Source organism: Diaporthe amygdali, assembly GCF_026229845.1.
Source record: "Diaporthe amygdali strain CAA958 chromosome Unknown NODE_31_length_594919_cov_65_084759, whole genome shotgun sequence".
Lineage (NCBI taxonomy): Eukaryota > Fungi > Ascomycota > Sordariomycetes > Diaporthales > Diaporthaceae > Diaporthe > Diaporthe amygdali.
In genome coordinates, this window is record NW_026517051.1 from 92,982 (window position 1) to 107,085 (window position 14,104).

Consider the following 14,104-nt stretch of genomic DNA (forward strand, 5'->3'; position numbering starts at 1 on the left):
GGAGAGCGCATGCATCGGAATTCGCCCAAATATTTGATACATACCGGCGGCGTTTGGCTGGATTTGGACTCCTCTCAAGCCGGTAGGCTCGCTCCTGTCTCATCGCGTTAGTAATGTGCTGAAAGGCGGTCAGGGTCACGAGATTGGATTGCGTGAGGAATGAGGCGACCGGGCAAGTTCGGAATAATAAGGGCTGGTGGCGAGGAGATTATCACCTAGAATGAGAGCATCTCTCTGTTGGAGAGATGTGTGTATACCGGAGTAAGGCGGTTGGTTGAGCTTTGATAATCGGAAGAAAGCCAGGAAGATAATCTATCTGGCATGGATTTAAAGGGAGATCTTGAAGTGGATATGAGGTTAGTATCCGCGAAGATGGCCCATGGAGGCCGGGGAGGGGTCTTCGTGAAGACGTCCTGCTGCTGACTACTTTGATCGACCTTGGTTTCACAAATACCTCTTTCGCGCGTGGCCTGAACTAAAGTATCTCAACTGGTCCAAGCAGCTTTGCCAAGTCATTTTATGCTACCGTCGCGCATTCCGATGATCCAATCACCCGGGACGAAATCACAAGGGTGGCTTGCATGCAGCTGCGCGGGCTGCAGATTGTTTTTACACATGCCAACACACCGGTACTGGTGGCTGTGGTGTCATCCATAGATAAAGCACCTCGACCCCTCAAATCATGACACAGTAGCCTCAGTGACAGACTTTGGAGCTGTCATGCGCACTCTATGTTATTCACCAAGGTCAACTGGTGTCGCCCCAACGAGACCCAACGAGAAAGGTCAAGCACGTTGTGCAGCAGCTCACAATTCCGACAGCCTTCCGACTCCGCTGCATGATCATATTTGTCTAGATTCATGAGACACATTCTTCAGTATCTTCTCAACAAACATAATGGCGTCTTCCCTTGGCAAGTTCACAGCCGCCTTAATGGCTGCCTCCCAAGAGAATACGATGGCACTGGCGGCGTTGAACTTTGACTTCTCCTTGTACAAGGTAGAGGCACCCAGGGAGTACCAGCTCCTGGGCAGTAGCCTGTCTGAAGACCGCCGTCGCCAGGCTGAAGGGGGTTCTCAGCACATTGCTGCGCGCAGACTGGGCGCCGTCTTTAGAGGTAGACTACCGAAAGTGCCCCATCTTCTTCAGGCTTTTGGACACCGCGTCTCGCAAATCGCGGCGGCTTCAAAGAACAGGAAGAAAGACACCAGAGAGTACTCGGCTGAGAACTATGAAAACCACGTTTTCTCCAAGAACGTGGGGATCGACGGCACCTCTCTTTGGGCAGCCGCAACGTCCGGACCGGAAGCTCTTTGTGTGCAACTTCTGGCTTGTTTATTAGCCCGGCTCTGGTCCCCGCCTGAAGCTGTATCGATCTGGGCTGAGGTATTGAATGCCAGAAAAGCTGAGCTACATCAGGAGGGGATGGAGATTGCTGATATAACAGCACTCAACTCTACCGTCACTCGTGAGCAACTCGCTGAATTGGATGCTAGCACAAGGTCATGGCTGCAAACGGCGGATGCAATCAAGGCCGCAGAACTTATTCAATTCCGCTTGATCATTGGCAACATCGACATTCCAGTCAACAATACGCCTGGTACATACGAAAGTGTTATGGAAGCATGGACGGAGTCAATGAAAGTCGCAGACAAATTGATCGCCGGTGTGGCGCAAAGCGTATACAACGGGGGAGCGCTCCTCGGATTGTCAGCATGGCATCTGTACCCAGACATGTCTGTGTATAGCAGTGAGCTGTCCAGTGGTCCACCTGAGAAGGAAGTGCGGCAGAATGACCCCCTCGTTAGTCCAGGAGGCATTCTGACAGTCGGACTGCGGCCATCTGACGGCATCAATTATGGTGTGCGATGGTCATTGCCGTTGGCGAAGCTTCGATACTACGGTGCACCCATGACGATCACGAGAATCATGGATGCTAATCCATCAAGGGTATCAATCACGGAGTTGATGCTTGCTGCACTAGGTGCACTTGCCAGGGAGTGGCCAGAAACACAGGACAGATTCGATTACGTCTGCAAGTTCTATCATTTACTTGCGAGTCGCATGGAAGAGTCGAGTGGTCCAATCGTTGCAGGTTATAAAGCTCTCGGTAAGGCGGCTGGAGAGTTTCTGATCGAAGCCCCCGACAGGCGGCGTGTAATGACGCGAATAATGGCATATGGAAACAGAAATGGCGGGGAGTTCTTGAAGGACAAGGAGGGGAGGACACCCACGTTTGAAAATCAGACCTTCGGGATGACGAATGTTATCAAGTTGATCGAATTCATCGAAAACGTGGACGTCCGGCAGCAATTACTGTGTGAAGTACTACAGAAAAGTGTTAAACGGTTGACTAGCGGGCTTTGGATGGTGGTGTCTTTTGACAACGACTCTTTCCTTGGACGGACCGGCTTCCCAAGCAATATCCCGTGCCAGAATTCAACAAGACGAGGGGAGTCAGCTCCCAATGTTTTCCATCGGTGGACCTCAAAAGAATACGGCAAAGCTTTGCACCTAATCAGGGACGACTCCGACCAAGCGGAAGCCCAATCCGAGCCTTGGACATGGACAACGGGAGATGATCTTGTGCAATCATCCAGGATAGCGCGGCGAATGATCTCCAATATGGGTACAGAGCACCAGTTGTTGTCCTTTACACCTTCCAAAGATGCGTACAAACGTCTCGATGTCCATGGGAACTCGGTCTTCACAAGGTCCTTTTGTCCAGAATTGACTTCGAAAGGGCTTGCCGCGACGCCTATGGCTTTCAAGCACTACTTTGGAAATCCTAAATACGCAGCAATTTACAGGAGGATCAGCAGCGTTTTTAATCACTCGGTGAAAGGCCCTACAATGCAGTCCGAAGTGGAATTCGACCAAATATTTGATTTCATGCGAAGAGACCTGATGCAATTTAAAGGAATATCCGCGAAGCGAAATCATGATTCGATAATATTTCTCGGATTCCTTGATCACCTGTATAAGAATTTGGATACTTCAGAAGTCACTGTCTCCCTTGATGTTCTACGCACACCGTTAAGTTCGAAGAAGTGTTTCAGTGGATTCCTATCGAAGTCAGTGCAGACGCGCATGGAAAATGCATTCTCTGCGGTAGCCTACCTCGAGACAGGTGACCAAGACCTCGATCCTGGATTGCTGAACAATGTCATGGCAGTCATCGTTGGAAGCTCGATCTACGCTGCTGGAGTTCTCTCGTCCGACCCGCACGAGGATTCGGATTCTTGCTCATTGAGTCGAACCTTTGGCAACATTGGCAAACCCGGCGTGTCTTTGCTGATCCCTCCACCAGTCCCTCAAATAAAAAAGAACGACACAGGGGAGTGGAATGTCATAAATCACGAACCTTGGGATGGATCGACAGCCGATCACTTCAATAAAACTTCTCTTCACTTATCCCTGACTGAATACCGGGTTCCCTATACGGCTGAGCACCAGGGCCAACGGGATATGCAAGCTTTCTTCCAAGAAGCAATTGTCTCGGTTTATGATGGTAACGTTTGGATAGGAGACATTGATATCGTCAAAGCCTTATCCTCATCAACTGCCACGCTGACCAAAGTGCCGAGCGAGTGTGAAAGCGGTCACAAGTACGCCACTCAACCCATAGCAATAGGACTACAAGAAATGGGGAAGAAGAGGAACGCTCTCATGAGACAAATTGTGTGCGCAGACAGCTGGCAGGAGCTTCTCGACAAATCCAATCGACCTATGGTCCTAAGATGTCATGAAAACTGGGTGGGCCGCCTGGCGGTAACGTCGATTAGCGTGCAGCTCGGATACCGAACGCTTGTGCTACCGAAGAAGAGCTGCAAGAATGGCTGTTTCAACGACCCCGACTTCACGTCGAGAAATCTGGTGGGGCATATCGATGTGATCATATTTTAGGGGCGACGACTATGGGGTATGCCTGGTGTCAACCCTTGAGCCTGAGTGTTATTCTCACTAAAAATATCTTTTTTAAAAAATAAATGAATACTATTTTGAAAAGTAAAAGAGTTAATTTGAATACAAGGATTATTAGAATGTATTGTAAGGGGCAGATAAATAGGCTTAGGAAAAATATACTTATAACTGATTAGGAATAGCACTTAACATGTAATGCCTCTTAAAGGAAATGCTCTTTAACGAAGACCCTGGTTAAGGATGTTGGACTCGGCTTTGGAATAAAAAGTGGAGTTTCTAGCGCATGGGGACGTCGATGGCGACAATCCTCAAGGAAATCAATTTGGACGCATAACCTAACTCAACATATAGCACTATTGCCGCTTAGTAGAGCGGGCCAGCATCAAGCTTAAGCTGAAAGATGTACATCCAAAGATCAGACGCGGTCAGTGTCCTTCTGCAGCTTCCTGTTGAACTACAAAACAGGACCTGCATGCATTCATATGGCTACGCCGTATATGAGTCTTCCTGGATTCCAGCACTTCCCGAACTTGTCAGCCACGCCATAAATAGCAATGGCTGGAATTCTTTGGAGGTATTGCAGTCACAGTTTTGGGGGCTGAGTTGTTGCGGATCAAACTGGGATCGCTTGATGTCAACTGCATATATCAGGTTTCTGAAATTTTGAGTCAATCCCTGGATTCTTGTTGCTAATAAGGTCTATGTCTTCTGATGTTGTCAAGTGCAGCATTCGTATCCTCATTAACTTGCAAATGAGCTCTTATCCTTATGCCCTCGCTGATATGGGCATCGTGGGTAAGCCAAGATGAGTAGACGAGGAATGACGTCGGTAGGAAGTTTGCATGCTCAAAGTCTATAATGATCAAGCGACTTGAAGGGTCTTCATCCTCCATGATGAAGTTCGTCAGGTTCATATCGCCAAAACAGAGCCGTAGATCTTCCGATACTAGGTCTACAGGCGGGTAGCCGGGATTTGTCTATATGTCATTAGTTATGATCTATAGTGGAGTTCCGTTTGACTCACTCTGTCGTTTTCCGCGTTAATCCAGTTCTGTAGATCTTCCACGCTCTCATATTCTTGCGGTGAATTGGAATCCTCACGGCCCCAGACAAGATTCGTAATCAGACCGCCTCCATAAGGACCTGGCGCCGTATTTTCAGGTGGAGTTAAAGAGTATAAAAGACAAATAGCCTCCACAACACGGTCCTTGAACAAACATAACTTGTTCTGCTTCTCCTCCTGGCTTATATTGCTGGACGTGATATTGAACTCGATGTCGCTTACAGTCACGCCTTCAACAAACTCCATGACGATCAACCCATAGTCCAAACCATTAATTCTTGCCTCAAAGAAATCGCAAACACGGGGAATGTGGAACCTTGCATTTGCGTTATCGTCTTTAGCGATTTGCTCGTATGCCCATGCCTGAGTGTTTGCCTGCCATTGCAAGCGCGGGACATCAAAGTCGTATTTTATCCAGACGCAATCCGCACCAGCGGGCAAGTGACCGTTGGTCAATTTGAATCCCCTCATCACTTCAAAGTGGTTTTTGTGTCGTTGTGGGTTGAGTTCATCGGCCAAGGCGGCGATGATCTCGTCACGGACAAGCTTCCAGTCAAGGGAGAATTGTTCATCTGCCATATTGATTTGGACTGTCGTAATGGAAGTGTTGTGGCTGGGAGGTTTGTTCATGTTTGTTGGCAACCTTCAATCTTGCGGTTGAATCGGTGAGAAATGAAAGAATTAGGCAGACCTCGAACATTGAAAGATTAAGTCTTTTCACCGGTGGTGACCGCTTAGTCAGACATGCATCCAAACACCGATCGACGGCTCAGAATCAAATGTGTTGGGTCCATTCTATAAAAAAAAAAACTTTGGTGACCATCTGCTAAATATACCATTGATCCGCTCAAAGTGCTACTCACCAACATCCAGGCCGCCGAACCAACCAGGGCGAGCCTGTGCCTTATTGACGTGGGGCGCTGAACTGCCAACGGCACCCGATGCGATTATCGTGCACTAATCGTCGCGCCTACATGTGCTCGGAGGAACAGCTTCAGCTCCACATATTTCAGCCTGCCTGCGGCCAGGAGGCGGCACAGGCGACCGGTGACTGCTTGCTCGAAGTCCATTGTTTCTCATGATCCACTACTCCGAGTCAACTGGCAACTAATGATATCCTTTCATAGTAACGGGCAGAATGGTCGAACTTCTAAATAGCGCTGGTCAAACTCCACCATTGTGGCGTTTCGGCCTCGGCCATGTTCAGAGACCATATTTTGCTTCAATGTCGCCCAAGTTGGTGACCAAAATGTCAAAAATCCAATTTTAGTATACAACTAACTACTCCACTCTCTGCAACGAACTTGGATGTGATGTCGGATGAGGTTTTTGTGGCCCAGCATGTCGTGTATAAAGCTAGAGCAGCAAGACGAGGTTCCTTAATTGAAACAGCAATAAATCAAATCGCAATCATTCTTCCAAGAACATTATCTGATCTAGTATTAAAGCAAATACGCTATATTATCCTACATTGGGCCAGTATTTATTAAGAAAGAATCCTCGTTCCGCTGATCCAAGACATCGATTCCCAATACATCGATTCCGCGATATGCCCAGTCACAACACCAATGCTCAGAAGGGAAAGGCAAAGGCAAAGGAGACAGCTCCTCCCGCTCCCAAGCCGGACACTTCGGAAGTTGAATTACAAACTCTGATGCGCAATGCAAAGGTTAAGGTCCTCATCGTGGAGGCTCTGGGGAACGCGGAATTTGTGGCCGCGGATCCTTTGAAGCAGGAGATGGGGAAGAAAAAGAACCATTGGGTGCTACGTTTCCTAATTGCAAATCCGTATGTACCCAACTTGTAAGTTGCCGCTTTTGCTAATAGCCACTGTTCTTATAGCATTATATATTATAAGGCCGGGCGCATTAGGACTTGCGAAAGTGTCAGAGTATCTGTTGAGACCCCTGAAACATCTCTGACTTGTCGAAGTCTAACATTAAAGGCGATGCAAAATGGCATGGCGAACACACGAAGCCCTTATGTCTCTTTCCATTTCAATGTTCCTGCGGCGGGCCTGACCGTGAAGAACTTCATGGATGCGGCCAATCCTTTACTACCGTTTACATACAGAGTTGTAGCTCGAACATTAACAGACAAGCCGGGCGCCCCGGGACGTGCTGGTCCTGCGCGGCAATCCGGACGAAACCAAGAGTTGGCAGAGCATCCTAATGGCTGCCGCGATTTCACGTAAGTTCTGCAGTTTCCCGATTCCTGGCGCCGGCATTGCAACCGTTTGAGACTAATGTTCGTGCAGTGCCCAATGGTTTTACCTTCTTCATCAAGCTGGCTACGTTGTCTGGGAAACACATAAAGCCGATCATGTTGGCAAAAACGTCCAGCCAATCCAAGATACTGAGGCTTTTCATCATATCATCGGCTACAGATATAGTCCTTCACGTATCGACAGAGCGCCCATTGCCAAGGCTACTTTCGATTCTGGACACGTTCGCCAATTGAATTGCATGGTCGAACTAATTATGAACCCTGAGTCTGGTCAGCTCATGAAGGCGCCTGGATCTAGGAAGTACAAAGTCGTTCTTCCGTACCAGGATCAGCCGCCTGCATTACAAACATTTAGGAAAAGTTAGATGGATGTATTGGGATTCCCGAGGAAATGCCGTCGGCTGCAGCAGGTCTGTGGAATGGTGTTCGCGGGATGGATGCCCAGGTGGCAAGTACTTCCTGATGCTGTATGTGATAAGACATTTATCATGATGCCATATGTCGAAAGTCTTTTTTCCAAAGGGGGAAGTTCTAAATAAGACAGAAGCGTCGAAACGTGACGAAAATATTGGATGTCAATCTGGTAACCATATACCCGCTACCTGCTCGGCCTTTGCCCCAAATTTGATTATTAGATGTGTGCTGTGATGCTCCAGCGATAACAGTCCGTCCAGGCAAGAAAAGTGAGACTACCGAGATAATTTTGTGACAAAAACAGTGGAGACATGATGCGAGGCTGACTGTCAAGCTGTTGTAAGGCATTCTCAATGATACTCGGCTTGAGAAACTGAGATCTCCTGCATTCAAGCTTCTGTCAGTTGCGAAATTATCATGGGAATCCGTAAATTAGTAGGATGAATGAGCGTCCCGCTTACAATGACTCTTCGCAGTGCGGCGGGAGGCCCGACATCGCCACGGTGGAGCTCCACGTTGACAGCACCAAAATGCACACTAGTACTGTATGGGTGGAGGTTGCTATGCAGCAGATCACAGTGTACATGTGTGGGATAAATAGACCATCGCGAAAGCAAAATTGCTGTTGCATAAATCAAAGCTGCTTTATTCTTCATTCTCTGCCCATCTAAGTCGTAACATCTTCTGTCAAGTAAATCTTAAGCCATCGACAACAAGTAAAACCGGCGGCGAAATGGCGTCCACAGAAAGCTTTGGCTGGGTGAGTAGCGAGCTACCTTCCCTTCTTTTCCGTAGATATACGGAATTGTTCCGGCCAGCACTCACCATGCTCGTTATAGTATGGCCTCGGGTCTATGGGCATTGGCATGGCCCTGAACCTTCAAAAGCACCTCGCCGCCAAGGGCATGCCTCCACTGCGATATAGCAATCGCACAATGTCGCGCGGCCAGGCTCTCAAACAGGCCGGTGCCATTCCTGAAGAGAGCTTGGAGGAAGTTATTGCAAAGTCGACCGTCATCTTCACAATGGTAGGCGTTCTTCTTCACCCTTGAGATGCATTAAAGGAGCTATAAAATTATACGCCAGCAAGTAAGGATGGAGCTCGCCATTGATGTGGCATACTTTCAGATCTCAAACGACGAAGTGTTGGACGGCCTTGTAACAAAAGCCCTGGAGGCCGGAATCCCGCTTGAAGGCAAGGTCTGGATTGACACCTCGACTGTTCACCCCGACACATGTGCAAAGTGCTCAGAGCGCCTTGGCGAGAAAGGCGCAACCTTCGTTGCCTCTCCCGTGTTCGGTGCCAGCCCCATGGCAGCCGCTGGTAAGCTTATATTCTCCATGGCCGGCCCAGCCGCTACTATTGACAGACTCGGCCCCTTCATTCTGGCTGGGATGGGCCGGAGCATCATCAACATGGGCGAGGACGTCCGTAAGGCCAGTCTGCTCAAGATCTCAGGGTATGTAGCCCCTCCTGTCTATACCAAAGTAGCACACATGCATGTATATGCAGTGATGTACGAAGCGCTGAACTTTGACGCCTGCGAACAGAAACATCTTTGTCATTGGACTTCAGGAGCTAATCGCCGAGGCACAAGTCTTTGCCGAGAAGACAGGCCTTGGGACCGCCCAGATGGAGGAGTTCATAGGTAGCATGTATGGGCCAGTTCTGGAGAGCTACTCGAAACGCATGACCACCGGCGCCTACGCACCGCCCCTCGACACCCAGCCAGGCTTCGCCGCTGCCCTAGCGTCCAAGGATGCCAGCCACGCCATATCCATCGCCAAGGCTCACGGCACCCGAATTCCTACCCTCGAGACGGCGCTTTCCAGGCTGACGACTGCGCGCGAGTATGCGGGTGAGTCACTGGATAGCTCGTCGGTGTATGGAATTGCACGGATGGAAGCGGGGCTGCCTTTCTGGAGTGAGAATAGCAGGCAGGGTAATTAGGCTGCTGCGGTATCAAAGTGAAAAATGCAACTGGCAGTCGAGTGATGGAGATCTAGCTGTATTCAAGATAGAAGTGTGTATTCTCACCGCACAGGACTACTAATTCATAGTAGAATCACACAGTTAAGAAGCTAACGCACACTTGTTGCTCCCTCATTGATCTTGCACGATCTATTCTTGCGGTTACACTTGTTTCATTTGTCGGAGACTGGCGGTTTTGTCCTTGTCGACGCAGCCAACCAATCTCCTGCGACCATGTTCAAGTTGTGATCTTGACCTTTTCATGCAGTGGTGGTCTCAAGACTGGAATCTGTAGAAGAATGAGATACAGCTTGGGGAAACATGAAATTTTGTGTCAGTGTTCAAATATAGCCTATAAATCCATTTGTCTTCCATTTCACCTCTCGAATCAGCATTTTTACGTTCAATTTTCCCGACCATTCACTAATGCCAAGACGTTGTCGCTATGAATCATCTTGAACAGAACAATCAATTTTCCCATGCCTCTACGACCTCCGCCAGTGTCTTTTCAGTACCAACGTTTCCTGGAAAAACAATATAAGGAATACCCGAGAAACGGCTGCTGGGCTCATCGCACCTCCAGAGTGGCACTCCCGGTGCAGCCTGGCCAACGATCCTCGCCCGCCTCATCTTCAAGCCTTTTGTGGCAGCATCAGATGATGTGATGCCTCCTTTCGCAATGAGGTACCGAGGCCGGACCTGGATCAGTTCCACGAGCAGGACAAGGCAATGTGCAATCTTGGAACCGATTTCGAGGGAATTGAGAGCATCACTGCCCTTGACAAGTGTCCGGGATGTCATAACCAGAACATCCTGCCCACGTTCCAGTTGTCGCGATGCTTCAACTGCTGCTACTGAGATTAGAGCAGAAGCGGCATCTTGCGAAGCGATGAGCTGGGCCACTTCCAACTCTATCACAACGAGCTTGTCTCCTCGTGACTCCCGCAGGAATCTTAGCTGGGCTGTTGTCTTGGGCACATACGATCCTGCAACGATCAATCCGCCTGGCTGGCGGTCACTCGTCGCAGCCAGCTTTCCTCCAATGTCTTGGAAAGTGAGAGGCAAGATCCTCTTAATGCCCAGTCGAGTCGAGACAAAGGCCGCCCCTGTCCTGTAGAGGTACTTTGGTCGTCTGCTGTCCCTCCCGGCCTCTAGCAGCCCCGCAACGAACACGCCCATGTCGGACTCTGCCGCAGCATTGACGATGACGACCGACCCGGTTGGAGCCGACAGAAGCTTTTGCGCGACGCCAGTCGGCCCGTGCATGCGGATGTCATCCAACGTTATTGATAGAAATGATGAGTCGTCAAATCGTGAGCCACACTTCTCCATAACGTATTGTCTCAGGTTGGAGTTCTTGTAACCAAATGTGGCATCTTGAGCAAACGGTGTCTGACTTGCTGGCACTAACAGTTCCTCTTCCTTGACATAGTGGACGTCGTCGATGGTGAGCCTTCCCCCTTCAAAGAAAAAGGGTGCGATGATCCACGCATCAAACTTGCCCAGTACCTCCTCCACGGCTTCCGGCTCCTGTGGCAGATGACCACGCAGGGTGGAATCGCCGCGCAGAACAATTTCGACCGGCTTGCCCGCTTTTTCAGCCGCTTGTTTGACGTTCCGCGTAATTTCAACGATCAATCGTCGTGCATCTGTAGGGGGCAGTGCTCGAGAGTTTGTGAGGATAAAGAAGCCTTTGACGTCAAGGCCAAATTCGTAGTCTAATGTTGCCGAGTCCCAGGCCATCAGTACGTCGATATCATGGCAGGTTTGTGTTCCAGTAGGATCGTCATCGAGTACAACCAGAACTGGGGCTGAGCCATTGGTAACAAGCTCTGTGATCGTTCCGAGAACGTTGGATGGATATTCAACCGGCAGTTTGGCGAGCATCTGTTGGGCTGGAGTGGGCTGAGGCTCTGACTGAGATGAAGCCTCGACCTTCTCGTGGCTCTCAGCATCGTGCCCATCCAACCTTGGGTCAGAGTTTTCAGCGACAAACACGCCTGTCTCGAAGTCCCAGACTCGAACAACTCCCGCATCTGCTTGTGTCGACAGGCCGCGAGCCGCGCCCGCAAGATAAAGGGTGTGTGCGGCTGAAGCGATCGGTGCAAAGGCCAGGAGCCGCTTGGCCTCATCCAGGACGATACCCAGGTCCTTGACGAAGATAGCCAGCGCTGAGTGTGCAGTCCAGTCCGCGTCCAGCATTTGCGGCACTCTGTTCTCGAACATCCAGCTCCAGGCGGCTGCATGTTTCAGAGTCTCAAACACGGATCTTGTGTTCAGCCCTAAGCGAGCGGAAAACGCCATGGCCTCAGCGGCTGATGCGATGTGGATGCCAGCTAGATGTTGGTTGATGAGCTTGACAGACGATGCAGCGCCAACGCCACCTTGTACGTGACACAGGTTTTCAGGCACGCCGGCCACTGCCATCAATGGACCATTCGACTGGGCGATGACGGAGTCTTGTCCGGAACAAATTATCTAAACATCCGTGAGTTAGCACCAGACTTTCCAGGTGCAACAATAGTCACTAACCGTGAGAGTGCCGTTTGCAGCTCGAACCACGCCTCCACTGACGGGAGCATCAATCAAGCTGATGTCCTTTTCAAGCCCTGCCAATCTCTTTTCCAAACTTTTCACGAAAGAAGGTGAGACAGTGGAACTCAGAATGACGACGGCGCCTTCTGACAGCGACTCCACCGCATTACCATTGCCAAACAAGAGATTGTCGACCTGTGATGCATTTTGTACCATCAGAAACACGATCTTGGCTCCTCTCACCGCTTCTGCTGCCGAAGCAGCCTTTTCGGCCTTGCCGTCGTTCAGGAGAAATTTATCAATGGCTAGTTCATGGACATCAAAACCCTGGACAAAATAGCCTGCCCGGAGAAGAGAAGCTGCCATGCCTTGGCCCATCGCACCTAGACCGATGAAGCCAATTTTGGAGGCTGCCGGGTTCGTCTTAGTGCTTGGTATCTCCTCGCCCCTGTGGATGATCTGTTGTGCACTTTGCATGACAGCATTCGGCGTTGCTGGGAGGAAAAGACGGACAAGTCCAGCATCATCCTCTTTTCCGTATCCCACAGATGAACCAGAGATGTACAGTTGCTCAACTGCTGAAGCTAGAGGCAGAGGAAATTGCAGTGCTCGCGCGCTTGACACAACTATACCCTGGGGGCAGTATCAGTGGAGTTCAAGTAAACATGCAAGTAGCACAGGTTGATACATACCATGTCTTTCACAAAAATATCCAGTGCCGAATGAGGTGTCCAATTGCCTTCAAGCATATGAGGCACACGGTTCTCGAACGCCCAAGAGTTTCCCGCAGCATTTCTGATGATTTCGTAGACCTCACGGGTGTTCAGTCCCGCCAGCGCCGCCAGCGCCATGGCTTCGGCTGCAGCAGCAATATGCGTCCCGACGAGAAGCTGGTTCACCATCTTCACTTTGCTCGCTGCGCCGGTGCCCCCTGGAATGACATAGAGTTTCTCCGACATAGCATCGAGCAGGCCCCGGGCCTTCTGAAGGGCTTCTGTCTCGCCTGATGCAAATATGGTGAGGGTGCCATCGGCTGCACGTGCTGTGCCCCCAGAGACTGGGCAGTCGACCACCTTTACATCCGGCCTACCAGCCTCCGTGATTCGAGATGGGAGAAACTCCTGAAATTCGGGGCTGACTGTGGAACATATGAGGATGATTGCTGAGATCGGAAGTGCTGTATCTAAGTTAGTCTTATGCTACAAGGCTCTCTAGCCACCTTTGCTTAAGATTCACATGTATTTAATATTATTTCGTCAGAGGGCCAAGAGTGAGAAGAGGGCAGAATTTTGACGCCTACCTTTCAGGGCACCTGTCTCTTCACTGAATAGTATTTGATCAATCTGCTGCGAATTTGCAGCCATACAAACCAGGAATTCGCTGTTTTCGGCAGCGAGTTTTGGAGACTCAGCGACGAATCCTGCAGAATCAGCAAATCGCTGCGCACTCGGCGGGAACACATCATATCCTGTGACACGATACTGTGACTTTCTGGACAGATTACACGCCATTCCAAAGCCCATGGCTCCGAGCCCGATGAAGCCTATGGATGTTGTCGCGGTGTTCGAAGACGCCATGATGCACAGTGTTGCTTGTACCCAACTCAATCTTTGCCAACATGCCTTTTGTTTTTCGTTTCGGAGATATTTCGGATTGCACTTCAGAGAAGTTAGAAAATTTGTCTCGTTGCAAGATCATCTCGTTGATTATTTGAGTTGGAATGGAAGTACATGGCTACATATAATCTAGGTATAGACCATTGTGCCATATTAGAACGTTAGTCCGCTCTCGCTCTTATCAGATACAATTGCGTTGAGCGGCCCACTAGCACTGGTGGAGCTCCCACGGGCATTATCATCACCGGTCTTCCTTCATACTAGGCTTTCCTCTTCTACATTTACCTTGGTGCCTATTCTTGTTCTAACTATTTCCTCTGAAACTCTTTGGAATGTGTACAACGAAGCTACACA

General features: G+C 49.7%; 5 protein-coding genes across 5 annotated transcripts; 3 read left to right on the forward strand and 2 right to left on the reverse strand.

Annotated features, from left to right (window-relative positions):
* Positions 1–897: 897 nt before the first annotated feature.
* On the forward strand, positions 898–3,906 carry J7T55_000268 (uncharacterized protein; the record flags this gene model as incomplete). The annotated part of the gene is made up of 1 exon (XM_053132369.1): positions 898–3,906. One exon carries the CDS (start codon positions 898–900, stop codon positions 3,904–3,906), a length of 3,009 nt encoding a protein of 1,002 aa, XP_052989506.1.
* A 707-nt stretch (positions 3,907–4,613) lies between these two features.
* Positions 4,614–5,566, reverse strand: J7T55_000269 (uncharacterized protein; the record flags this gene model as incomplete). The annotated part of the gene is made up of 3 exons (XM_053132370.1): positions 4,614–4,901; positions 4,949–5,067; positions 5,143–5,566. The coding sequence occupies 3 exons, from the start codon at positions 5,564–5,566 to the stop codon at positions 4,614–4,616; spliced, it is 831 nt and encodes a 276-aa protein (XP_052989507.1).
* A 970-nt stretch (positions 5,567–6,536) lies between these two features.
* On the forward strand, positions 6,537–7,447 carry J7T55_000270 (uncharacterized protein; the record flags this gene model as incomplete). The annotated part of the gene is made up of 3 exons (XM_053132371.1): positions 6,537–6,790; positions 7,089–7,177; positions 7,245–7,447. The coding sequence occupies 3 exons, from the start codon at positions 6,537–6,539 to the stop codon at positions 7,445–7,447; spliced, it is 546 nt and encodes a 181-aa protein (XP_052989508.1).
* A 913-nt stretch (positions 7,448–8,360) lies between these two features.
* On the forward strand, positions 8,361–9,578 carry J7T55_000271 (uncharacterized protein; the record flags this gene model as incomplete). The annotated part of the gene is made up of 4 exons (XM_053132372.1): positions 8,361–8,387; positions 8,467–8,655; positions 8,756–9,087; positions 9,179–9,578. The coding sequence occupies 4 exons, from the start codon at positions 8,361–8,363 to the stop codon at positions 9,576–9,578; spliced, it is 948 nt and encodes a 315-aa protein (XP_052989509.1).
* A 489-nt stretch (positions 9,579–10,067) lies between these two features.
* J7T55_000272 (ketose-bisphosphate aldolase class-ii family protein) lies at positions 10,068–13,711 on the reverse strand (the record flags this gene model as incomplete). The annotated part of the gene is made up of 4 exons (XM_053132373.1): positions 10,068–12,077; positions 12,132–12,767; positions 12,827–13,272; positions 13,435–13,711. 4 exons carry the CDS (start codon positions 13,709–13,711, stop codon positions 10,068–10,070), a joined length of 3,369 nt encoding a protein of 1,122 aa, XP_052989510.1.
* Between the last annotated feature and the right edge of the window lie 393 nt (positions 13,712–14,104).